A 27,427-nucleotide genomic window follows, 5' to 3' on the forward strand; every position below is an offset into this window, starting at 1 on the left:
ACTAATAATTGACGGCTGTACTCGCAACTAGTATCGGATTGTCGATGCCACAGTAAAGATCAAAGGACTGTACGCACGCGCTATGTTCGAGAGCGGAGATGTGCGTCCTTTTGTTGAATTACCTTGCCGTAACTTACGGGTTACCTAAATACATGTTTTCGTAAGAAATGTCCAAGATCATGTTGATTTTATGTTTTAGGGATCACTGACCAAAATTACTACATGTATGCCAAAATCCATAAACTTACAAAAGGTGTTTGGAAATTCAAGTTTTGGTGGTTTACAATCTTTCGACGAATTTGATATGACAGACGCACACGGGTGCACGTCAAAGGCCATTGCAAATTGCAAAAAAAAAAAAGGAAAGAAAACATTGTTGCGCCCTCTATAAAAGGCACTTTTCGTGTTCTATAAACAACAATTATGTCATTGCCACAGTAGAACAGCAGGTCAGTGACGAACTTCATAATGGAAAACAATGAATGAAAAGAGACAATTGCTTGCCATTTTCTCAGTAATCTGTATTCAGAAAAAGACAAATGTCCAAGTCAATGGATATACCTGATGCTGCAGGTGAGATTTTTATGATAAAATCAACAACAATGCGTAGGCCTACTACAAACAAATGATTGCCTAGCTAAAGTAACGGCGAAACGCCGAACGGAACGGACCCAGGCGGCTAGAGCTGCAACAAGAGCCCTTTTTGTGCTGTAGCTTATTAGGCTAGCCTTGGCCTAAATTAATAATTGCTCAGCAAGTGTAGCAGATTAAACCTACAGCAGTAGGCTTTAAGCTGGTCAGACTAGGCCAGAGCCTAGACAGCACAGTGTATTAGGCCTAGTCAGACAGTAGTAGTACTAAGTAGTAGGAAGGAGAGCGGAACATTTTGTTCAAAAGCGGGATTAATGAATTGTTTATTTGTTAATTGATTAATTTTTAATTATTAATGCTTTTGGTTCTAAAAGGTGCTTTGTTATGGCCATGTGCCATTTTTTTTACTGGTAGGCCTAGGTAAAATTGATTTTGAACCACCATTTTACCATACTCAACTCAACTTCTCACAATCCGAGAGAGGTTTTTAAGATTTTTGTTTTGCAAACATTCAATGGAGAAGTCAAGTTTGACTGGCACCAAAATGAATTTTCCTGCACATATTTTGTTTCTTTTTCTGTGTCACGTCCATTGCCTGTGTCATGCGCACTCAGTTTTTATTCCTCGATGTCAAGTCCCAAATAAGGGACCATTTCGAGTATTCGACATAAACATATGGTGTAAACGGACGAACCTGAAAAATTCAATCTCACATAGCCTAAGCCATGGAGGACCTAGGCCTGTGTAGTAGACTGTAGACCTAGGCACTGCTTGACACAACGAGTAAGCACCTATTTTCAGTAAATTAATTATGTTGGCTGTGGATATTCTTTCAACGATTTTCCGTAAATCTAAAGTGTCAATTGGTGGATCTGGCTTAAACTTTAATCTTCATCTTTTGTCTTGCTAACTGTGCCTTAGTGCACTACACAGCATGTCAGAAGAATATCCATAGTGTATTATGTTTAAAGTCTAACTCAAAATAAGGAATGATGAGATCACCAATGTTTTGATTTGTATGATTGCTCTTGCAAAACAAGCAGCTATTTAAAATTTACCGCAAATTATGGATGTCGTTGGCTGCATTTTTTTCATGCAACCTGAATTTAGGAGGGAAAACCCACATTTTCAGAGAGAACACATTTCTGTTCCTTTTGCTTTTGAAGCATCCTATAATTTCAACACAGATCTGAAGTTCGTTCATGTGATATCAATTGATATCTAGTTGCTGTTATTAATTTAACTGGGACAGTCGTAGCAGGGTCACCAACGAGCAGGTTAAAAGCATGACCCTCCCATTTATACTACTGGGTGAAAAGAGGCAAACGTATAAAGTAAAGTGTCTTGCCCAAGGACACAAGCAGTGCAGCTAGCGTTGGTCTCAAACTCCCAATCTCACTACCAGAAGTCCAACACCTTACAAGCTGCACCACATGCTCCCTACAATTAAGTTTCCAAGGCCATACTGGTCGTGATCTATCAGAGCATTCTACAATTTTTTTCCCGCCACCAAGATCTAAATCCATTGCAAGTCCTCCAGCTGTCTTTTGGATGGCAAACAATGAATCATGTCGGCCACTTTTACCTGGCCTACTCAGTACGGCCTAGCCTGCTGTAGCTTAGCTTGGCTTACAGTACCTATAGCAAATTCTTAATACTTTATGCCTTCTTCAAATCTAAGTTTAATATGTAATAATAAATGACAAATAATTCCCTAGTAATAAAATAAATGTATTATATATTATTCGTGAATAATGAAGCACTCACAAAAAATGTGAATATGCCCATGATACTTGGCCCGGCGGTGTATTCGTTGGTATTCAACCACATGGCAGAATATATGGAATCGCCCATCATACATGGCCAGCGTATTGTTGTATTCATGCACAGGGCAGCATTCTATTTAGTAGCTGCTCTAGTTTGCTTCTGTATCTGCTATAGACCTGTAGGGCAATTCCTTGGTAACGGACATTACATTTCATCCTTTATATTCACATTGTTACTCACTTAATATTAAATATATTAAAGACCAAATTATTCTTTTAATGCTACATGGTACAGTACTAAGGGAGTGAAATACAGGAATACCAATTTAAACTTTGTACCATTTGTAGTACAGATTTAGCAGAGGAAATGAGTGCGGTAACTGACGTTACATAAATTAGACACACAAAAACAAAGAATTAAAACAAATTCTGATATCTCTGTCCAACAGACAGACAAAACTTGAGTTGCATGCCATGGAATACTGCATTATACTAGAAGTACACGGTTAGTGGTTACAAATTTATTAATTTTTTGTAAGATATTTTTATAATAACCGGTTGGTAACTGACGTTACGCTTATTTGTAATGTTAGATTATTAAGAAAACAACTTTTAATTTATAAAGAAACATAATTTGGATGTTTTGTGAGATAATGTGGATTTATGAATTCTATGCTTAATTAAGGCCAGGAAGCTCAAATAGAGTAGTACAAAAATAAGATATCACATAAATTATTTTTCATCCTACTAAGTAACCAGGTACGGATTGAGAGGGGGACCGGCCTGGCCTTTTGGAAAGTCAAAAAAAAAAAAAAAAGATAAAGAAAAAATTGACAGCCCAATAGATGCCAAAAGGTGGAAGCAATTTATTGATACATAAAATATAAAGTCTAAATTTGCATGCAAATTTCCACAGCCATTTAAAAAAAAAAAATGGCCATCTACTTTCAAGCAAAATATATTTTCAGAAACTTTAACTCATGTACTATGTAGTCATATATAATTTATTTTCCAAAAAGCATTTTGAATCCTATGCCAATACCCAATACAGTTTTAAATCGAATATCAGCACACCAAACTCAAAAACATCTGAAGGAGGATCTGGTTTATTTAGACCTAAATTGAAGGGGTGCTACTGTATGTGCATTGTTTCAAGAACACTCCTCTCTGTGGCAGTATGTATTCCTAAAATCATTTTTTCCAGATTTTACATTTTTCTTATTTTATTTGATTAATTTATTAAATCCTTCCAATAAAATATATACTGTACATTGCAGCACGTGGCTGAATTGCATGCAGTATGAATTAAAAATTAAAAATATAGCAGAAAATTGACATGTTTGACAAATTTATGATGTAATTTATGATGTCTGTCAACCGTAAAAAAATGTAAACAATTTAAACAAAAATCTTTTCCATACTGCCACTAAATAGAAGTTCATCCCGCCACTTTTTGAAATTCTGTCCGACGCAATGTTGACTCTGAATGCCAAATTATACTTTTAATCATGCAAAACTATTGTTGTGATGGTGTTTGCGAAATGGGTAAGGTATCTTGTACTGTAGAGTATATTGTAAGTACTGTATTACAGAATTGATTCATGGGCTTTATGATTGCTCAACCATTGACAAATTCCAAGTATGCTTGTTACCTCTTTATCAATTTTCCCATTGCACAAATAGAAAATTACACTATGAAAAAAAAAAACTACAAAAGCTCAAAAAGAAGTACATATGGCAGTTTTAATTTGCCTTAAAGCTCAATACAGTAAAGCAGGAAGAGGTTTTACTGATACTGTAAACTCTTTCAATGAATAATCCTCGTTAAACACAGTTTAAATAATAAAACATGTTTTTAAACAAAACAAATCGTAGACAGATATTTAAAAAAACAATTATTTTCTGATTACTGCTAAATAAACATATTAATTGTGGTAGTTAACAGTGGTGGATTAAATGCTGGCCCCGGGCCCCTCCCCCTAAATTTTTTAAAATTATTTTTTTTAAATGGAGAAAAAAGGAAAATTATATTCAAAATTAAGTCTGTGCCATTTCCAGCCATCTAGTGGTGCCTTAATCATAAATTTTTTTACCTCAGCCCCACCATGGGTGGGGTATTCTAGCCCCCATCTGGGGAAGTGCCCCCATCTGGGGAAGTCTCTTTCTGGACCCTTCTATTTTTCGAATTCCTGTTAATATCCAAAAATAGTTTGTTAAACCCATTTTAGGGAAAGTCCCTTTAAATGCTTTCAGGAAGTAAGTGAGCATTTATTGTTATTGAAAAACAAACTCGCAGTGTAACTGCGTCATACTGTCATAGTAGACTATCCAGCAGGTTTCACCACCCACCACTAAAATGAACTGGCCTGAAGAAACAGATAGCTTGGACTCAGAACCAATTCTTTGTATAAATACAGGTAATTTTATCTTCCTCAAGCCTGAATAATATGTTATACTGTTATTAATAATATGATCAGAGAGATTTTGCTGATAATAACAATGGCATCTTCATGATCTTAGGAAACAGCTACAGGTTTATAGTACTGTATTGAGTTTATATTTTTAGGGTACAGCACTGACTTCATGAGATGTATCCAGTAAACATCTTACTGGAGTATTGTATCAGGATTTTGGACTACCCAATAAGATGGTTCTTTGTCTTCAATTTAATTTATTGTCTTTATCCCTATAATTCACTGTAGACCTACTGTATTTGATAAGCACTTGGCCTGAGTAAGAGTATTCAACACAGTGGCGCTCCCTTAGGGCCCGGGGAGCAAGAAAAACACTGGGGCCCTTGCGTGTCAGGAAAGAATTTTTAGGGTGGGTAATCTCACTACCTAATTTCATTACTGAAAAGATGGTCAGGACTCTAGAGTACTGTGCTGGGTAGAAGTAAGTGGAACTCTGTTCCCCATTTTAATTGGGGGCCTGGGACTTTGTCCCCCATCTCCCCCAAAGAGCCGACAGGCAGTAAGCCACTGATTGAACAGATATTTATATTATTAAAATTATCAGCTTACAATACATTAATGATTCATACCTAAAAAGTAAAATGATGGTAGGCCTACAATTTCAAACCATCAAACATGGAAAACTAATTTTTTTTACTTCTTTTTTAAGCATTTTTATCAAAATGGCAATGTGCCGTTAAAGGTGTCTTGTGTTACGTTATAATAATGGTAGAAGCTAAATATAGACTACCACTCTGTTCACACCTTATACTTTTGATGTACTGTATCTACTGTATAGTTGTGCACAAAAATTTTTTTCCATTTTTTTTTACTCCGAGTTGGCAGATCCAAGATGGTCGGTGAGAAACAGTTACTACTTTCTCACTTTTACCAAGTAGATACATTGACAGCAAATAAAAGAAGCACTAGACAGGATTCATATGTATCCCCAACCACAAACGATCGAGAGAGGAAATTTACTGATGCGAGTTACCTAGATTTTCGTACATTTCGTAAAATAAAGGAAATAAAAAAAAATTTTTTTTTTGCCTGAACAAAAAATGAGCACATTGTGGACATTCTACGCAAGGAGTCACAGCTCTTTTAAATAATAATAAAAATGTGAATGCTCGTATTTTGTTGGCGGCGATATTACTTTGATACATAATTATACTGTAGAAAGAGAAATTAATCTCCAAATTAAGGCTCAAATTAGCATGTCTGAAGCAGTGGCGTATTTATGGGGGTGCTCACGCCTCCCCCTCCCCAAAAATAATCACTTGCAAGTAATTAATAGTCGCCTAAAATCACCTTATTTTGCAAGTTAGCGTCCCTCAACTGATCATCGAACACTCCCATTTCACCTTTACGCCCCCCTCCCCATCAGCACCCCCATTTTAAGACTTCTAGATACACCACTGGTCTGAAGTAAAGCATCTTCTGCAGCAAATGAAAGCTACATGGATGGAACTCACATGTCATAGTTATATATATTAGAAATCGACAAAAAAAAAAAATTTACAAAATCATATTTTTTCTATTTTTAAAGTTCGTCGGATATTGGCGAGTGCGCTGTGCCAAGAACGTGAAAGCTTTATACACAACTCTACCGCTATTGCCCGTGGCCTGATGGACATTGACAGCAACGAAAGAAAAACGCATTTTCATGATATATGCAATCTATTCGACTGTTTTTAATATTACTTTTAGGCAACTATAATTTTTACCAAACATTGTTGTAGTGATTACTTGCCGAGTAATTATTCCATTCATTCAAAAATATGCAAACCGTTCCTTAAGGTTAGTGTATCATCACCGAGTAGCAAACAGAAAATGTGTAGGCCCATTCAAGGCCCCCTCATACCGTCACCACACTCTTTCACTTTCTTGGCCTAACGCGCTTGAACTTGCCAACATCAAGAACATCCTAATAAAATAATTATATCATAAAGTAGAGTTAATTTATTGTGGTTTCATTTTAGCTTGTGTGACGTATGAAAGCGGCATAGTAGCATATGAAGAACTGCCAGAGGACACCGACGATCCAGTATGGGTGCTTGGCGAGAAGTATGAGACGGTGGGACTAGGAGATAGGAAGAAGGCAAAGAAGGACATTGCTTCTAGAGTATGGATAACATACCGGAGAGGCTTCCCCCCAATAGGTACGTGTAATATTACTAGACAATGGCATAAAAAGAAGTACTGATATTGGGGTTGGGGTGCTGATGGAGGTTAAATGCTGACAATACAAAATGCTCTTCTCCCCCCCCCCCTTATCCTAGGTCCGCCCCTGAAGGTGAATTTTAATGGCTCAAGCGTTTCTTTTTTTCTGCTCAGCAGATCTCGAGAGTGTGGAGAGGGATGTAGGGAGTGGAGAAGCATGTGGCAATGGTGGCACCAGCCGGGAATCCCCTCCCCCTATATATCAATATGGTGTTCTATAAGCACAATTTTTGGCCATACTAAGCCATAAAAAGTCTCCTTATGAATTCTACCAGGTACAGTAGATGTCATTTTGAAACCCTGGCTGAATCCTTGTCGATACTTTGGTTCGGACCCCACTGTTGCATTTGTCGAACCCCTTGTCAGCAAATTTCTGGAGCCTGTGGGGGTGCAAGCTGTTTGTGGGGAAGGGTGTCCCCAAGCCTCTATAGAGACATCATTGATGCTAGAACAAGCTACAGAAAGTTGATTGTTTATCATGTTGTTTTGTATTTAATAACAACCCCCCTAAGATCGTTTACCGCCCTATGCTGCCACCAGCAGCACTGGGTAACAAAAAAGCTGAGTGGCCAGAAATACAGAAAGAAAATCAAATATTATATGTTTTATTTTTTAACTCTAGACATTCTGAATGTATTTTGTAGGTGGTACGGGTCCTACATCAGACACTGGCTGGGGCTGTATGTTAAGGTGTGGTCAAATGATGCTAGCCCAAGCTCTTATATGTAGGCATTTAGGACGAGGTAAGTGAGTCTGCAGTCACATGACTAGGCAGTGTTTTTTGGTACTTTTCAACTTATCTATTGGAATTAACCTAGTTAATACATACTATATACATAGTCTAACGCCTTCCGTACTCTCACAAGCAAAAAAAAGATTGCACAGAAACTAGTCTATTTTTGCAAATTCATGATGTTTGGATGTTTTAACTATTGTAATCATATAATATCCACCTGAAGTTGGGTGGCCAACGGTGGTAACACTTCACACAGCATAATACAATATTATGTGTTACAAAAAGCTCATTAAACCAGATCTCCCAAGTGTAATTTTATCAAGCAGAATTTTATGTGAGCTGGATTGTTTTGGTCAAACGTTCCACATACACTGTTTGGTGTACTACACAATTTTAAAACTTATTCTATGCTCAATTATATTGTTTTATGTTATAATAGCAATGGTTTTTTGTTTTTTTTTCCTAATATTATCTGATCATTTTTATTAATTCCTTCTCTCTTCTTTTCACTTTTTTCATTCACCCCTCATATTTCCTTTTTCCTTCCCCTTCTTCCTTTCCCCTTCTTCCATTCCCTTTTAACTTTCTTTTTTATCTTCTCTTTCTAGATTGGAGATGGCAGCAAACACAGCATGATGATATATATTTTAAAATTCTAAGGATGTTTCTAGACAAAAAAGACAGTCCATATTCAATACATCAAATAGGTAGGACTTTGTGAACCTTTGAACATAGCACACTCTTGTTAAAAGATACTGTGCTGTTGGCCACACACTGCGCCTATAGTTGTTGGCCAAGTCTATTCCATAGAGAACGCGACAAGGTGCACACAATGGATCATTTTGAGTGACGATCCTCCCGGACTGCCATTGACAGTCAGCAGATGGTGTCAAGTGCTCAAAGCGAGTGGAAATGGATTCGTGTGCCAGTGGTCATTCAACGCAGTGCATGCCTGGCTTAACTATTATTGTTATTCTTATATCATTATTATTATTATTATAATCATCATCAGCAGTAGAATCATTGTCATCGTATTACTTCTTTTTGTATGCTGCTACTTTCAACCTGCTGAAGACTCTGTAGCTTAACTAGTGTGTGGCTGTGAGCAAGCTATCTGACGTCTACCCCAATATTTCCTCTTTTCTTTTCCTCCATTTGTACATTTTAGTTTTTTTCGTCTCTTCAACCTTCAGAAATCTCTCTGATCATCATCACCATCATTGTCATCATAATTACCATAATTTTCAACAACATCATCATCGTCGTCATCACCAGCACCATTACCATCATAGTCATCACCATTGGTTGTCCACCGCCTCTGTTGACATTATTTTTAAAAACATTATCATCACCGTTACAGTATTAATCATCGTCATCTATTGTACTAATTATTAATATTTTGTCGTTACAGCACAAATGGGGATTGGTGAAGGCAAGAGCATAGGCCAATGGTTTGGACCAAACACTGTCTCTCAGGTCATACGTAAACTATGTGCCTTCGATGAGTGGAGCGATGTTGCTGTACATGTTGCCCTTGACAACACAGTTGTCATTGAAGATATAAGTAAGTCTCATCAATGATTTGAAATTCAGTTTCCCAAAATAACTTGCCCAAACTCACTAGCGCATATATAATATCTCTACCCAATATATCTAAAATACTAGCCCGATTTATTGATATTACTTGCCCATATTAAAATATCTAGCAAATGTTACTGGCTCATTATTTTATATTTACATTTTCTGCCCATCACTAGTGCTTATAATGTTAATAGCCTAGATTAAAACCACTAGCCAATATTGATATCACAAACACATGCATTGATATCAATTAGATCACTAGCTAAATTTAAGCTCTGTTTAGATTATCAAATTTTTATTTGACAAAAAACTGTTGTATGCCTGTACAGTATAGTAATGATGTGCCCATATATGGTCATGATGTATGTCATCACGACCATATTTAAACATGTCACATGTTTGTTTTATAGTCTGGACAGGTTTTAAGATATCTCACTAAACCTACATTTGCCTTGTCATCACTAGTTAAGATATGTGTATTGACTGGCCAAGATATTTAAATAAGTAGCCTATGGGTTATAATGATAATACAAATATTATTCATGATATTAATATCCCTAATAAGAAAGTAATTATTCTATATTTTTAACCATCATAATTGTATTTTTCTTATGCATGCAAATTTAAAAGCGTTCCAAGCCATGTTAAACTTGGTAGCCTGATGACAAAAATATACATCACCACTAATTTGATTATTAAAATTACTATTCTATATGATAAACTAACTGTATACCCATATATAGTCATTATGTCCCTGTATATGGTCATGATGTGGTGTCCACGGCGGTTTCATACGCACTATATTGGGACAATAAGTGTTTTCAACGCGCCTTCCATATATTTACGCACCGCAAGCCTCGAACGAATACACTCATGTCGCGATTGGGATCGTGCGAGCCTAGCAGAACTGCATTTTTTGGTACATAGTAGAATTGTGCAAAAAATAATATATGAGTATAATATCCCCCCATTCATGTTCTGTTTGTCTAATTATTATATCAGCTACTAAACAAAATTTTTGCAATGCATGAATTTATATAAAAATCATGAATTTTAATGAGAAAAGTAAGGCCGGTCTACAGTAAAAATTTAAACAAACAACACCCTAACTCCGTAGATGTTAATATCGCTAAACATGGTCGTAATTATCGTCGTTTTACAAAATTGTGCAATTTTTCTGGATGTTATCGTTGGTCGCCAATGAACAATCAGTGTCTGTTCTTGTATTCTGTAAAATATTGGCCTGACAACTTCTTCCGATTTTAAAAAATTTTGATTGAAAACAGCAAATATTTTGGCTTTACTAGGCGTTCTTGACAACTCCACGGGCTCATACGCGCAAGTTTACGCGTTGGTTATACATGCGCTAGGCCTAGATTGAGGCCTAGATTTTATTGGGGTTTTGGAAAGGCTTTGCTGCATTAATGTTGTTAAATGTTAAAATTATAATTGTGTAATATATATATTATTTTTATTCAGCTAATATATATAAATACAGGCTTGCATTGAATAACATTTTATATTTTGATGGCAATAATTAGGATGGCTCTAAAATAAAGAAAATTTAAAATATAAATAAATGTAAACAATGATCCAATATTCATCTGTGAAAATCATCAGTATCATTTACAATCATCATTCTTCTTACACCTCAGTTTACAAATAGACACAAACATTATGTTCTACATGTTATATTTTTAATGAACAAAATAAACCTTTAAAAAATACAAGAATCCAAATTAAACCGAAAGGTCCACTGATTATTCTCGGATACAGATAGAATAATACATACTCAAAGTTTAGGGATTCAATACTTTGATATTAATTATGTCATCATCAGGAATCCAAATTAAAGGTATGCAATCAGGTTAATACTCACAGTTATTTTTGTACAAATTGTTATTGCACTTTGTAAGTAGAAAATTCAATATATTCACACTATATTATAGTACTGCACAACAAAATATGTTACAATTAGTGTGTAAATTTATTTTCACAAAAAGGGTATGGGGTTTTGAACAATCTGTTCTCAATAGTAAGTTGATTCAGAGAAAATATAAATTTCCCATCATCTGAAAGTCCCAGGTCTCTTCAAAAATAGAAACAAGAATGCTAAACAAAACTGTCTGTAACAGCAGGGATGCAGAGACAAAATGACGAGTCCATCTGTTTCCATGTAGCTTGCATATCGATTAAAACCGGATAGATGTAAACATATCTCACCATAGTATCTGATTTTCATTCTGCGTTGTAACAATTAAAGAAGCTGAAAAGATAAATATAAATATATTTTAATTAGGCAATTTACATAACAATATAATTCATTCTAGGCAATGCAAAGTAAAACATTTTAAGTGTTAATTATATTGTGCGCTCGATGTGGTACAAATGGCATAACAGTTTTATTATTATTATTATTATTATTATTATTTTATAATAGTTTAGGAATACAAGTACAGTAACATTCTAAAACATAAAAATAAAAAAAATAAACACCATACACTGAAAAAAGGGCAACATTTAAAAATGGACAACCAAGTTAATGCTTAGGAAGACTGGTGCTTGCTAATAGTAAAGGTCTCCCAAAAACATAACCAAAACGGATATCAATGAAAATACAACATTTGATATCATGTATTTAACAACATGCGATATGATTTATAAAGCATTATTGTGATGATACATAATTAAAAAAAAAAAAAAACATTGTACAGAAGTAGAATAATTTTTATTATTTAAAATACCTTAATATCTGTCTTAGTATCATTTTTTTCTGCTGCTCTCCATGAACACCATCCAGCTGCTCTTTCCTTTATGTTCAAATTGATTATCTCCATGATGTATTTTGTCAGCTCGCTTGTATCTTGTTTAAAATTAAAAATAATAAGTTATTATTGCCATTTTTTTTCATTAAACAATTATGACAGAACATCAGACATTAATAATACCACCAAACTTCAGATACTAAAAAAGAAATTTCAAAGTATAATAATAATAATAATAATAATAATAATAATAATCAAATATTTTTAAACATTTTAAAATTACAAGATAAATGTTTTTATAAAACTTGGGGTCTGAATAATCCTAAAAATATGTCTATAGCGAATAGACTATGCCTAGCGTAGGCCTACTTTCACACTGCGTATATACTTATAATTTAAATACCCTCCGGGCCAAACATTGTTTACTTTCACCTAAGCCCAGGCGGCAGCTTACCCTCCCGTAGCGTAGGCTATTTTTAGGGAGCCTAGACCTAGTTTTGCCTATGGAAGACTGCTAGAAACATTTGAATTATATTTTAAAAACATATTAGTTATCTTGTCTGTGTTATTTACGCCATAAACGTCTAAAGGGTAGACAAAAACCCATATATGGAGAATAATGAAAATATCGCTTCCGCGTTAGCGCCCCCAACTACGAGAATATCTAAAATGTATAATAGTGAACAACAGAGGGCTCACTACTTATTGTCTATATTGAAACCGCCGTGTGTCATCTTGACCATTTTTGGCATGTTTTTGTCTAATAAAATTTAATAGTCTGAATATATACAGTAGATATTAATTTTCCAGAAAACCAAATAACAAACCAGTAACCCAGAATTTTTTTAAAAATGTAGACTATTGTAGATTGCCAGTCAAACATCATTATGCGATGGAATGCTAGATGATTAACAAGGATCGAATGATTGATTAATTGACTATATAAAAAGTTCTAGCCCGGAAATCTAGGTTTTTGACAGGCATTTCCAACATTTTTTTAGAAACACTGTGCATTAGTAATGACGTCACCAGTACCCCATCCCCAAAAGGAAAAAGCAAAAGTGGCAAAAAGAAAGGAAGTGCTTGCTCATCTAGTCAAATGAAAAGCAAAAAGAAATGGAAGCCACTGGTTCTGTTCATCCCGCTGAGGCTAGGCCTTAATGAGATCAACTCGGTGTATGTGAAAGCACTGAAGAAGTGCTTCACGCTGAGCCAGACCCTGGGTGTGATTGGGGGCAAGCCAAACCATGCACATTGGTTCATTGGTTGTGTCGGTGAGTTTTTTTTTATTTTACATCAATGTAATTATAAATCTGCAGTAACAGGTTGCACAGGAGGATAACAAATGGAAATTTGTATAGCGCTGATATCCAGCACGAGAGTGGTGCTGATGGCGCATTTTGCAATTCAATTTGATGAGAAAACACTTCTTTAATTTATTTTAAAATCTGTAATCTGTAATTTATTTTAAAATATTATTGATTACTGTCATTTTATTAATTATAATTTTATATTTTAATTCTAATTGAATTGAATCATTTGTAATGTGTTTAGAAAAATAATATTATTTTCATATTTACGTATAATGATAATCTATATATTCAGTATTAACTATATTTTTAAATTTCTTTATTTTGTTTGAATAGACTTACTTAATAACATGTTGGTAACTGGTTTTATTTTAGTCAATTGAATTTTTTTTTATAAATTAGTGTTATTTATGTTGTTTTCAAATGAAAAGGCAAAACCACTTGATAACATATTGAAATTGTTTATGTACAGGGGACCTACTTCTGTACCTTGACCCCCACACGACACAAATACCGGTAGTCGAGGACAAATGGGGCAACATATCTGATGATTCCTACCATTGTTATCATTCCTCTACAATGCAAATTAAAGATTTGGACCCTTCAATAGCTCTTGTAAGTATCCATGTCAATACCTGGTTTCCATAAAATGGCTACAAACTATCGTGAACAGTTTTTGGTGATGCTGATTGGTCAGTTGAATTGATAATCCGTTCTGATTGTGTTGGGTGGGGTTACGTAGAGTAATGATTGCAGTGAAAAAAATTGTAGCGATTGTATAGAAATTAGACTAAAGATTAGCATGCATCACTATGTAAGAATAACGGACATTGCAGTCGCCTGTTGCACTCCCAAGATATTTAGAAAGGAGCCGCGCATAGTTTTTTTTTTCTTTCAGTGTATCATAGAAAGTTGGCTGATTTTCAGGGCCTTCCTAAATAATTGAAAGAACATGATGCTTTATCAGTTAAGTCTAATTACAAGGATTAGGAAGTGGAGATGTGTTTTAGTTGTGAGAAATAATCTTGTGTTGTCACAGGAATTGAACCCAAGATCCAAGATTTGGAAGTCAAGCATGCACCAAGCTACATCTCCACTACAGTCACTGAGCGCTGCTTATATCCATAACCTACAAATTCAAGATTTTAATTTTTTAATGATAGAAATGCCCTCTCAAGTTATGTTGTTAATACATTGCATTGTAATAATAATCAATCAAATGAATTTAGTATACTGCCTCTAAATGATCAATTGCACTCTTGCATTTGTACCATGGCCAATAGCCTTCTAAAGATTTATTTATTCCAATTTTAAATGTTCATATTGTGGCTTTTTTGGTAAAACCCTGTCCAGACTATCAAATTTTAATTGACAAAAGCATGAGAAATGCCTAAATAAGGTCATGATGGCATCGCATTATGACCATATATGGCCACATCATGACTACATATGGGCATACAATCAGTTTTTGTTGAAGACAATTTTATAGTGTAGACAGAGCTTTAGATAACCTGTCTAGTGGCCTCTTCACATGAGAAAATATGTTACCCATGTTCCCTACTACCCTAAATTGCATCCATGTGAATGCATATTAAACTAAAATTTAAAAATCTGAGCACATACAGTACAGTTGTACCTGCAATGTCTTGTGTAGGCTAATTGTTTTTTTCTTTTCTAATACAGGGTTTTTTCTGTAAAGATGAGAATGATTTTGAGAATTGGTGCGAAGTGGTCAGTGAACTTGTGACCATAGGTGACCATAGCCCAGTATTCGAATTAACAAAATCAAGACCTCTACATTGGCCCCCATTTGAGGCACCAGGTTCACTCGACCACAGCATTGATAGTAAGTATTGCATTTTCAAATCCTCTTGTGTTGTTTGCATGCACGAACATGAATCCATGTCGAGACTATCAGATTCTATTTGACAAAAACATGTGACATACCTAAATATGGTCATGATGACATCACAACCATGAACATATATAGGTACATCATGACTATATATGGGCATACAACAGTTTGTAATAGTCTGGACAGGGCTTTAGGGTAAGAGGTGTTGATAGAGAGCTTTCAATTTGCGATGACTTAGAACGTAGGATGCAATGACATTACGTAAATTTCACTGTGCATATCTGAAACATTGTGCGTTAAGTTATCTCCTGAAATTTGGTCGATGGTTGGATCTATGTTAAGCTAGAATGAAAACTGTACTATATTAAAAATGTTGCGTCAGTCTGTTTTGTTTGCGATGAGTGAATTTGTTCTGTTCTTGAACATTCTCAATCAAAAATTCTGGTGTTATTTGTAGAATTGAATCAATTGATCTGCAAACTGGAATACAGAATATAGTGTTTTTATAAGGGGAGTCTGACAAAAATGAGTTTTTCATCAGCAATGTGACCAGCTTTTGCAAAACTCAATCGTTTGTTCGGTATTTTTAAATTCAGCATGAATTCTTCTTTAAAACAATGTTTATTAGATGGAAATTGGTTTTTAGTTTAGTGAAGTTATGAATATTCAAATCATTGGATATCAGCCATGTGGGTTTTTAGAAAACAGCTTCCAAAGATTCCAAAATCAATAGTTTATTATTAGGATTTGTATTTTAAAAATATTTTAATATATTTTTCAGATTAGATTTATTGAAAAAATGTTCATCAATTATCTTTATAACTTCATTTATAAAATGCAAAATCAAATTTTTTGAAAATTGTATAGGTACTAGTGGAAAGTTAGATATTGCAACAAATGTTGGGTTTCCCCAGAGTTGGTCACAATTTTAACACACTGGACAACCTGAATTTGTCAGATTACTTCAGCTTCCTGTTGGTACTAATATATAGAAATTTTCCGATTACTACTGAAATTTTGATATTGTTACTGAACAGATACCAAAATATATAAAATACAGAACAGACTCTTGTACAAATTATTATGTTTTTATTTTCAGCTTCCAGTATGCTACATATTGACAATGAACATATAGAGATGGACTCTGATGATGAATTTGAAATTATTAATCCGTAGGAAATATCTGACACTTTGTAAAGAAAGAGTAACCCAGGGAAAGTAATCTCATCCACCAAGAAAATTAGACACTTTGGTAAACAACCTTATTACAAGAATGTGATTTCTGAATCTGTGTGGAAAATGTAGCTAGATTTCAAATTACTGAATCTTGTTGGAAGGTGATATGCAGAGAAAATAGTTGTTGTATCCATCCAGAATATTCACTAGCAGTTTGTGTTGAATGTTTACGATATGATTCCTGTTAGATTCTGAAAACGATGGAATTGATGTGAAATACATCTGCCTCTGCAATGGCAGCCATGTGTTAATGGAAAAATGTTTTAACTGCAGTTACTGTTAGAACTGTAAGTTTAGCTGTCAATTTGCGTGTTCTGCAAAAATAAGGAGTGTACACTAAGAGTTTTTACTGAAGCTTGTCCTTATTGCTTTCGCACTGGCACTTATAAAGCTCATTTTTTTGTTTGAAACACCTTCAAGCCATCCACTACCAATCCTGTTACACCAGCTCATAATGGGAAAAGTGCTAACTTATGATCACTCAAAATCAAGGTGTAAAAATAGAAATGCGCAACACATATCCTTTTGTAATGCCAATGCATTTGAATCAACTTTTAAATTTAAAGCTTTTCTTGCGCACAGGATATCTTCATATTTTGTTATAGAATTTAATTCACATAGGGAACACAACCTTGGCTGAACCAGTCAATCTTGACACAAAGGCACTCATGCATGACCTTGCCATCCATTTTTTTTTTCCTGTTTGAATACTCTTACTTAAAAGTCTGCACACTAAATTTTCCTGTAGCTTAAGCTCTCTCCGCCCACTCAAATTTTATGTGACAATAAATGTGATATGCCCATATTTGGATGTAATAATGACATCATCATGCCCATATATGGGAACATCACACCAATTTGTCACATAAAATTTGACAGTGTGGACAAGGCTTATGCTTTCAAACAAAATAGGAGTAGTTGGCGCACTGGGTGCTGTTTAGGCTTCATCAGGGTCAGGGTTCGTCCCCACCTCTACTGTGAATTTTCCTTATGGCAAGACACTTCAATTGTGTTTTCTCTCCTCCAGGAGTATAAATGGGTACCTGTGGCATTAAATACATGTCCGTGTATCATACACCACAGCTAGGTGTTCCCCCATGGAGTGGAAAAGTTGCACTTTTGTGCTGGTCTGCCATTCTATGAATTAAATGACCAGGGTAAGAACGCTTTGAGGCTTTGAATTTGTATCAGGCACAATGTGATTTCTGAACTTTGTTGGAATTATTAAGATCACATTGGCTGAACTATCCATCCATAGTTGATGATGCACTTGCACAACCATTCTGGATATTTTGTTGTATAGTAAATGCAAACCCAGCATTTCCATGTTAGATAGTGCTCTTCTACTCAAGCAACGTGCTCAAACAATAATTATTATGACCAAATTATTTATTAGGTTATATATTTTGATGTTTCATGTTTTGTTTTGTTATAATGGCGATAACTGACAATTGATAATTCTGATTCAACCAAGTAATTTTTCTAAAATTGTTTATGAATAATTTGTTTGCAATTGATTTTGTTCTTATCATCACTTTTGTCATCATTATTTTTTTTTTATTGAATATTGATGTAACCGGCTTATTTCATGCACATTCATATCAATGTTACAATGCACTTACACATGTTGTTGATTGTTGTTGATTTCATCAGTGACATCACTTTGTCAAAGTCAACAGGAGGGATGTAATGTAGGTGTGAATTGCATGTTAATGTAGAATGGGATAGTCAGGGGTGATGCTGGGACTTGTCTGACTTGATGTCTCCAATAGGTGGCCTGGATTAATTTTTGAGTTCCACAAACTGTAGAAATTACATAGAGTTGTTTTTTTCTCTAACTCTGGCCCCTTGCAACTGGTGCCATCCCTGGGGTTAATTATTGCAGAAACATATTTAGAGACCAAATGGTGCTGAATGGAGCATTATTGAATGACTAAACTAAACTAAAAAATTGTGTTCTTGCGGGTGAGATTAGTAAACCATATAGAACTGCTTTATTTCTTTTCAGGGTCTGTCCGTTGATCTGGGCAAAATTAATGTACAAAACATGTTTTTTAAACAGTACAAAGAAAGGGATTATTTATTCTAAATAAAATGTGGGCTCAAACATAGATAATTAGCGTAATTCTGAAAGAAACAATTGAGTGTGAGTATAAAATTCACTGTCTTAGTTGAGCTAATGATTAAACTATATAATAAATGTATAATTAAATATTTCAATTGCTTGCTTTGTGTAGTAAAGTAAGTAATTAGCTTTCAAATGAAATTAGAATGAGAAAATATTTTCCGTGACAATATAACAGATGATAATACCAGTAATAAGTCTGTCCTTTTTCGCACGCACTTAAAGTTGCTGGTAACCTCGTCAAGGATTTCCAAAGTAAATATTCATCAGCAAAACTTGCATTGTTCTTGATCAGTGTCCTGTGTCAGATCCAAGATTTTTTTTTTTACCAGAGTGGCAAATGAGGACCTATGGTGATGGGGTTGAGGAGGGGTGGTGGTGTCCAGGGGTATTCCCCCTAGAAGCTGCAGAGTTTCAGCCATTTTAATGTTTTATCTAAATGATTTTTCACTTGGTTAGAGTAACTTTAGCTGTACTTTAGAGTAACTTTAGCCACCCCAGGTTCTGCCACTATAGTGAAAGTTGTTAACTTGAGTTACCTTTTTATAAAATGTTTTTCAAGATTGTACCACCATGGTACCACCACCATGGTGGTACCATGGTAGCCATCTGAGTTGTGTCAGAGGGCAACTTTTTGAACTGGATGTGGTCATAACTTTTGACCATCACATGCTGTGTTGTTACTGAAGGTATTGATTCATGCACCAATATTAATTTGTGGAGTTCATAGTGATCTTAGTTTTGGTCCATAAATTTAATACAAAGGCATACAAGATAATATACCGTAAATGATTGAATGAGCGCTGCAAGAATCGATAATGGCGCCTATTTCATACCTGGAGCTTATTACAAATGATTGTAGTGGTGTTTCCCTTGTCGCTTTATCATGCATGCATGAGAGCATAATCTTGGTGGTCTATAACTACAACATTTACAGTTATCTTATATTTTTTTTTTTATTTACTGTAATAACAGTTTGTTACAATGAACATACATTCATTTGGAGTTTAACCTGCCAAATGAATATTTCTTGTACTTTCTGTGATAGCAATTGCAGTCAAATTTCTTTACTTATAAAATAAATATATCTCTACTACTAATACTCTAGCTACTGAGCTTTTTTACCCCTGTGTGTATGTTTGATGTAATAATAGGCAAAATCCTTTAAATTTTTACCATATGAACCCATTTTCATGGCAAAAATATTCTCAGAACATAAATATGAACTGTTTTATATGTTGAAATGGTACTATGTGTTGTACTTGTATACCTATTTGACAACTTAAGAAATACTGTAAGTTGTTTATTAATGACCTGATTGGTAATGTGTTCTTGATCGATCAAATTCCATGACTTATTCAAAAAAAAAAAAAGAATGCTATATTAGCGAAAATATATAAGTTGTCTTGGTGCTTAATCAAAAGATGAGCTTAATCAATTATTTATGGTTTTGCATAAACAGAGGCATTAAACAGAACCAAAGCTGTCGTCTGAAACTCGCCTAGTTCCATGGTCAGGGCTGACTATCAAAATAATTTTTTAAAATAAGATAAACATTTTGATTTAATTTAGTAAGTATGGTAATGTATTTTACCATTGATTTTATGTAAATAATACAGATATTGGGTGAAATTCATCATTTTGTGTTGTGTATCTTTATGCGATGTGTTTTGTCACAGGATTTGAGTGCTTGATATGAACATGCGTATGCTCATCTGAACATCTGATACGCAACATACAACTACCTTGGCAATACAGTACCAAGGTGTTGTTTCTCTATTGTAACTTTAAATTATGCTTTTTAATTGATATCTTCATCTGTCCACAATATCAATACAAGTGATTCTCTCAAACACTCAAAATTCAAATAAGACATATAATTTATTATTTTATAAGTAGCAGATATTTTATCATCTTTAGACATAGACATCACTTTATTCATCCAAAAATTTGGAAATTACAGTGTTCTTTTCCTCCACTCTCAAAGAAAAATAAAAACTATCTAGCATACCTAATTGTTGAAGAGGCAAATTCCTCTCGGAATGAATGATTTAGGATATCTATTCGTGTTTGCAGCCAGTACCCTTAGTCTACCACTGCGGTGTATAAAGCAACCAGTAATAGTTAAATGTAATGGATGACTTTCGTCATTGAACTTATTAACTAGTCGCTCGAGGTAGACTGAGTGCACCGTCTGCAGTGGCGAACTGATAATCCTCTCAAAAACCTATTGACAAACCTTTGTAATTTCTCCTTATCACCTTGCGAAAGATTTCCGCCCCACGCCCCAACATACCAGACAATAACTAATTAACCCAAGAAAGAATTTGAGTCACCGATCAGATTTTTTATTTATTTATTTTTTTCAACATAAAATATGCAATATTTAAAAGAATACAGTATTCCTAATGGCCCTTGCCACTAAGCTCCACCTCTTGAATTTTGTTGGTCAGGAGGTCCCTTAATATACATGTATAGAGATAGTGGTTCACATACGCAAACATTGCATTTGTAGGACAACATATGTGTTTGTTAGACACGCGCATATTCCTGACTGTTCTGGTTGGTCAAGTTTGATTGGCACTCTGGAAGGTCTATTAAAATGGGATGCACTTGCTGTTAAACTAAATTTAAGATAAATAACCTGAGCGTTTCTCTCTGTAATTGGCTGAAAGGCAGTGTGCAGCTTTATTATTCACTGACCATTGAACGAGCCTCTCATACGTACGTTTGACTCTCAAAGTTTTAACAAAACTACAAAGTACTTTTGTGTTGTAAAAAAACTGCCATCCCTAGTAGCTACAATACACACGATTTATTTCCAAATAGAGGCATATCGACATGTATACAAAGAAATTGTAGGTATCTTAATGTTCCATGATTTATCCATGAGCATGGATTCTAATTATTTCGTGTTACAATTTTGGCAAAAATATTAAAGATAGTAAGGTTTATTGGGGTCATCATTTTAATGCTCAACAAGTCGATGTCGATGAATGGACAACATTTGTCCTCAATAAAACGCCCAACATACTACAGTATGCCCTTGTGCAACACATAGTCACATCATCATAAAGTCTGCACAACCCTAAAAAGAAGGCAGATGATGTCTTTCATAGATTCTATTTTGCTTCTTTTTTTTTTTTTGCTCTTTTCTCTCTTTCTTTCAGTCTGTTCTTTTCTTTATTTCTGTCCTTAAAAATATCCGACTGTGAAGGCACATAAAAGTCATTATACTTATATATATCCACCACTCTTATCAACACATGACGTGATGTCATCAATGAGTGTGCGCAATGAATTACTAATGTTGCACTGTCACTAGCAAACGGAACATACCGTCATCATTAAATAATGTAATCCAAATTAACATTATTGTCTAACTTGATGATCAGTTCCAAACTTGAAAGAATTCCAATTGGAAGAGGAAGAGTAATGTAAACGATATTATAGTAAAAGAAACGCACAGAAACGACGAGTTCACTGTTGTTCGGAACAGTTTAGCCTGTAAATTAAAAGATTACATTTTATTTAAAATTATATCTACTAGAAAACGCAGGTTATCATTATTTTATAATTGTGGTACAGCAAACACTTGTTTATTTTGTTTGTTTCTGTTTTTTTTGTTTTTTTTTTTTTTTTTTGGAATTAGTAGACTGCTGGACGATTTTTTTGGAATTAACATATTTACGTATTTCCACAGTGGTTTCACGGTATATAACACATAATAGATTCATACAACTACCATCTTTATTTACCTTAAACGTGATAGTGGATGTAAATAAAAGGAATGAATCGAGAGCTCCCGTTTGTGTATCTTGAAAGCCGAACGGTCTCGAGCGTATCTCGTGCCCCAGTGTCAGCACTGCCCGACATGCCGAGTTAAGCCGAGCAGCCTGTGAGAAGACAAAATTTAAGAAAGTGTAGTGCAGCTAGCGCTGTACATAGGTTACTTATTTTAAATGAAAGATAGGAAAAATTAATGGAAAGTCTCTCTGAAGGTTACGTGTGTACGATTTCAACAGATATGTATTTTCTTTGTTATGGTTTCTTTATAATTCATATGACATACTATGTCTAATAGTGACTACCTGTATGAACGGAGTTCCGGAAATACAAATCCAAACCACTGCACCACAAAGGCTAGCCATGTACATTAACGTTGTAAAATTTAACAACCTACCGTCAGCAAACGCAACACAGTCTAAACAAAACGAGACAGTCGAATGGGCGAATTCATTATTTATCTAAACAATTTAACTTTGAAAACGCTCTAATTGATATCTTATTTAGTGTTGTTTATCGTGCAGATGGAAATTGACAGAATTCTTCAAGCTTTACATAAATATTTAAAAATACTAGGCCTACTAATAATAACACATGCTGGCCTTTGGTTTGATAGTACCGTATGTTCATTTTGCCTTCCGATGAGACAGTAATGTAAGACTACTATCACATTAATGTCATCGTTTGCAAAATATCTCTGAAAACTTACCGAGTACAGCCATTAAACCCAAATTGAATAAAAGTAATGATATGCATGACGCAATGCGATAATTGACTATTCGGGATAGCGTCTCTGCTTCTTGAATATCCTGTGATGATACAAAGAAAATTAAATTGTGACGTTTGACGCTTACATTACGATTATACTTTCGCTTTCCTTACGGCTTCTATTCAAGGGCATTTCATCACTGTCTGGGATACCTCCTCAAGTTTTAACAAAACAAAACAATCCAAAATTTTCAATTTCGAAACCTTCTAGTATCCAAACAAATAGTTGACCTTCACGTGGATTTTAAAGAACTTTCTGCGTAACCATGTTTCAGAATGTTTGTGTTTTGTCACTCAGTCAACACGTGTAATTTTTATTTATGTTGTTCGTATTTCTCTTCAAAATCAGATCAGTGTGCAAGATCAATAATGCAAGGACGTTCCTTATGACCGAAAAACACACTATTTAAATATCTTTTTTCTGTTTTTGAGGACTTATCCTACACACGAGACAGACTGTTATGCCAACGCTTAACAGCCATTAAAAAGCGAGTGTCCTGTTGCCAAAGGTCGATTTTAAAACATTAAAAATAATATTCTATACTACTTTTATATTATATTCTTATGTTTGTTACTTTATCATTGATAAAACCGATCTATCCTTGATTGATTGATTGATTGATTGATATTACCAAATTTTAACAAACTTATTATGTAGTGTCTAGATATTATAATATATGTAGTGTTCCATATTAAACTCACTTTAATGGCTTCTTCTAAATCTATAGTTCTCTCTCTTACACGGTCACATAAACCTTGTAGTAAATATATTAAGAGTTGACACTGTGTGACGTAGTCGATTATTGCGGTGACGTATACAGTATCGAGAATAACACATCCCAGTAACATGAGAATCACAAGAGTATAGTACTGAGCATTAGAGCTGAAATAAGAATATTTTAAGTGTCACTGCTATAGTAATGGTCGTAAACACAATATATAATTCTGTCTTTCGTGTGTTTCCTTTTGTGCTAGTGTCAGGTCTGCCTCTTTTGCATAATTGTTACAATTGTTATCTTGCAACCCATCATATATTGGATACGAAATGAGGCGCGGGATCCATTTTTGTTTTTACTGCTAATTTAGTCACGAAAGATAGTTTTCTGTATGGACCCTCACCACACCACGATATCGCTACCAATTTTCACATTAATAAGTTATGAGCCAACAGAAATCTGGGCAATATGGTGGGGGAATCAAATCAATCTTTATTGTTCAACATAACATAATGTAAAGTGGAAATTCGTCTTTTGATACAAACAAAAGCCAACCAAGGGAAGGGTTAAAACTTAAATATTTAATATCCTACCTGACATGAAGGAATGTAAATGACATCTGTTCTTGAGAAATCACGTGTAAGATCTGCACACTGATGGCGCAGACGATCCAAAAAAATCCTAGTACCACAAATGCTTTCATAGTTTTGGCTAATTGTCGTGGAGAAAGGCCACACTTATTGGAACCGCTCTTTAAGAAAACCTGTGACATGTGACGTAATGGTAATCATCTCAGTCATTAGATAATAGTACAGTTATTAGTATAACGGGATATTATAATAACTGTAAGCATATAATAATGATGATGATGATGATGATGATGATGATGACGATGATGCTGATAGTGATGGTGAGGATGATGTGATGATGTTAAGGCGGAAGAGGATGGTGAGGAGATGATGATTATGATGGTGATGATGATCACGAAGAGGAGGAGCAGGACGGCGACTTCAACAAAGGCCACGACAATGGCGATGATGATAAGAACGACGACGACGACGACGATGATGATGATGATATAATTTACGATCGTCGGTTTGATTTTATGAACAAATAATGATTTTAAACATAGTTGTGTGCCTATCACTTACTCGTTCAATGAGCGTCTGAAGCTGTTCCTTGTCCCATACTTTGTAGATATAATATGCGTAAACGTAAGCTGTTAACTGCAGTACATCTGGGATTATATACTGACTGATCATAAACTCTTGACAGTCTAAGAAATTGTGACGCATTGATGACGCGTTTCTCTACAAATAGATATTTGTAAGACTCATGCTGCAAATTATATTTTAGGTGTATTGTTTTAAAAAAAATACATCAGACATATTCACAAGTTATACGAATAGGCATGCATGTTGTTAAATGTATATTAAATTTATATTGCCTATAAGCTGAAGTAATGAAGAAAATAATTAATTATTATTACTTCACCATTTAACATACATATAGATAAAACTGTTTGCATAGTTGGTGGAGTCGCTTTTAAGTTAAACTGAAGTTAAATTAGTGAAAAACGAATTGTTTCGTTCCTTGTATCGTTCGAATTCAATATTATTTTGATATTGTAATTACATTCTCATTGTCACAACGAAAAAGCAAGTGGAATTTATTTTTCCGCTCTAATCAACTTTTTATTCTGATTATCACCAATTTGCGTAGTTAAATATTGATCTATCCCTCAAAATATTGGGAAAACCATCAATCAAACTTCAAACCAATGGAAACATGCTTTGCCTTATATCACTTAGCAGCACCAGGCAAACAGAAAGCTAAGACATAAACCAAGTGACTACAGATTAAGTGAGTTACAAACTGAAATTAAAACACACTATTCGCCAGGCCAGGCAATAGTACACTGTGTATAATTCTCATGTAAACTTACTTGTTGAGGGATATTTATATTGACACGATAGCATGAAGCAAACTGGAGAAGGAAGCTCAGAATTATGACACAGAAGACTAACATCGGATAGAAAAAGTTGATGGGGCGCACACATCTTGATGGTTGGTTGTGATAAGGCACCGCAGTGAATATTGGTCGCCACCCAAGCTGCACAAAGATTTAATGGGAAACTTTAATGAATTTGATTTACATTTGTGCGACGTGCCGTAATTAGGTTTATATAAATATTACTGTATGTATATTTTCATGTGATAAGCTAAGAAATTTGAAAAAAGAAAATACTTGCATTTTACTTTTTAAGGCTTTCATTTGAAAATCATAATGAGAAAAACAAATTCTTTCGTCAAATAACGTAGCCTCCTTACTGTATTCTACATCTTGAAGTTGTTTAATTATAAAAGGATGCATTAAAAAGTCGTAAATTAGTAAATTCTCAAAATATGAATTTGCTTTGTGTTTTTTAATTAAAAAAAAAATTATGTTATAATAACGATAAGGTTACAGTTTGGTGTTCAAAACGTATTTTTTGTAGAACCTTTGTTTGTGTGTGTAAAATTTAGGTTCCACTGTATATGTGTTTCAAATGAAGCAATTTCCTTATGGACATGTCATTGAACTTCCATATCTTCGCAACTAACTTTATCCCTTTAAAATAATTGGACTAATTAGTGTTTTATATGGTATCATGCATTCATGACTTACCTATCAAGTGGACCGCTAATAGCCTCACTTAGATATTCTGAATACTTTTTATACTGATTGAGATTGTAATAACTTTCATTCTCAAATAATAAAATTGATCATTTCGTGAGAGGTGTCATCTATTCTGCATGAAGACTTTCAGTATCGTTTTTTGTTTTTTATTATTTTTTTTAATTTTGGTTTGTATTGTTTTTGTTGGCAGGGTTCGGTTAAGCACATCAATTGGTGACAGTTTTTGAACTTTTGCTTTTCCTCGGCACCCCTGTCCAACTTTTTCTGTTCTTTGTCGAAAGATTGAAAATAAATAAACCACTTACATACTTTATAGGTAATTACCAATGTAAAGTTACTAACGTTGCTGCAAAGATTTAACAATTTTTTACATAACCTCGAGACAAAGTTCACGAACCTTACGATAACGGGGTTTTTTGTTTGTTTGTTTGTTTTTTTTTGGTGTTTTTTTGCTGTCATATTATATATTGAATACTTACGATGGTCAGTAGTTTTTGGTATGGTTGAATAACAGAATTTTTACAAGCTTGTAATGCTTCCCCGTTGTTAACTTGCTCTGAATACGAATCTATCGACTGACTATCCTGTGAAACATTGAAGGTTTCAAGAACACTTCATTATTTAAAATTTCTTCAAATATATCAAATACATAAACATATCTTTATTGCATTAAATGTTCTAAATATATTTGTCTACATAACCTAACCTAAAAACTATTATGAAGAATTCTTGAACCATGAGACTGAAGGCTTACTTATTTCTTCGTTTTTTAATTAATATATCTCATATATATATATATATATAAGTTTGAAAGGCAAATGGGAAAAACCAATAAA

At 34.3% G+C, this 27,427-nt stretch overlaps 2 protein-coding genes across 4 annotated transcripts in view; one reads left to right on the forward strand and one right to left on the reverse strand.

Moving 5' to 3' along the window:
• The first annotated feature begins 418 nt into the window (after nt 1-418).
• LOC117101542 (cysteine protease ATG4B-like) lies at nt 419-20,275 on the forward strand. Of its 2 annotated transcripts, none has more exons than XM_033241513.1 (9): nt 419-573; nt 6,793-6,972; nt 7,678-7,776; nt 8,378-8,476; nt 9,181-9,333; nt 13,117-13,389; nt 13,898-14,040; nt 15,109-15,271; nt 16,380-20,275. In XM_033241513.1, exons 1-9 carry the CDS (start codon nt 540-542, stop codon nt 16,454-16,456), a joined length of 1,221 nt encoding a protein of 406 aa, XP_033097404.1. In that variant the 5' UTR covers nt 419-539; the 3' UTR covers nt 16,457-20,275. The 2 variants fall into 2 exon arrangements, with proteins under 2 accessions (XP_033097404.1, XP_033097403.1); XM_033241512.1 differs by lacking the exon at nt 419-573 and adding an exon at nt 4,638-4,774.
• Nucleotides 20,276-20,980: 705 nt separating this feature from the next.
• LOC117101541 overlaps nt 20,981-27,427 on the reverse strand; it is a 9,140-nt gene continuing 2,693 nt past the window's right edge. The window contains exons 3-12 of one of the 2 annotated variants that reach the window (XR_004444290.1): nt 27,071-27,175; nt 25,857-26,024; nt 25,063-25,221; nt 24,505-24,674; nt 23,898-24,078; nt 23,137-23,236; nt 22,733-22,845; nt 22,400-22,537; nt 21,945-22,146; nt 20,981-21,911 (exon numbers count right to left, since the gene is read on the reverse strand). Coding sequence is in view for 1 of the 2 variants with exons in the window: in XM_033241511.1 (XP_033097402.1) it covers nt 22,033-22,146; nt 22,400-22,537; nt 22,733-22,845; nt 23,137-23,236; nt 23,898-24,078; nt 24,505-24,674; nt 25,063-25,221; nt 25,857-26,024; nt 27,071-27,175 (1,248 nt within the window). In the remaining variant the exon portion in view is untranslated. Of the gene's footprint in view, nt 22,147-22,399; nt 22,538-22,732; nt 22,846-23,136; nt 23,237-23,897; nt 24,079-24,504; nt 24,675-25,062; nt 25,222-25,856; nt 26,025-27,070; nt 27,176-27,427 lie in introns of both variants that reach the window. The other variant, XM_033241511.1, reaches the window with a different exon arrangement.

Source organism: Anneissia japonica, unplaced genomic scaffold (genome assembly GCF_011630105.1).
Source record: "Anneissia japonica isolate Jap-2015-1 unplaced genomic scaffold, ASM1163010v1 scaffold310_len583560_cov164, whole genome shotgun sequence".
Lineage (NCBI taxonomy): Eukaryota > Metazoa > Echinodermata > Crinoidea > Comatulida > Comatulidae > Anneissia > Anneissia japonica.

Bases quoted from the DNA above. Each gene is read 5' to 3' on its own strand.
- LOC117101542 (XM_033241512.1), top strand. From the start codon at position 4,714: ATGAACTGGCCTGAAGAAACAGATAGCTTGGACTCAGAACCAATTCTT. The intron at 4,775-6,792 runs GTAATTTTATCT...GTTTCATTTTAG, and splicing joins AATTCTTTGTATAAATACAG to CTTGTGTGACGTATGAAAGC. The intron at 6,973-7,677 runs GTACGTGTAATA...TGTATTTTGTAG, and splicing joins GAGAGGCTTCCCCCCAATAG to GTGGTACGGGTCCTACATCA.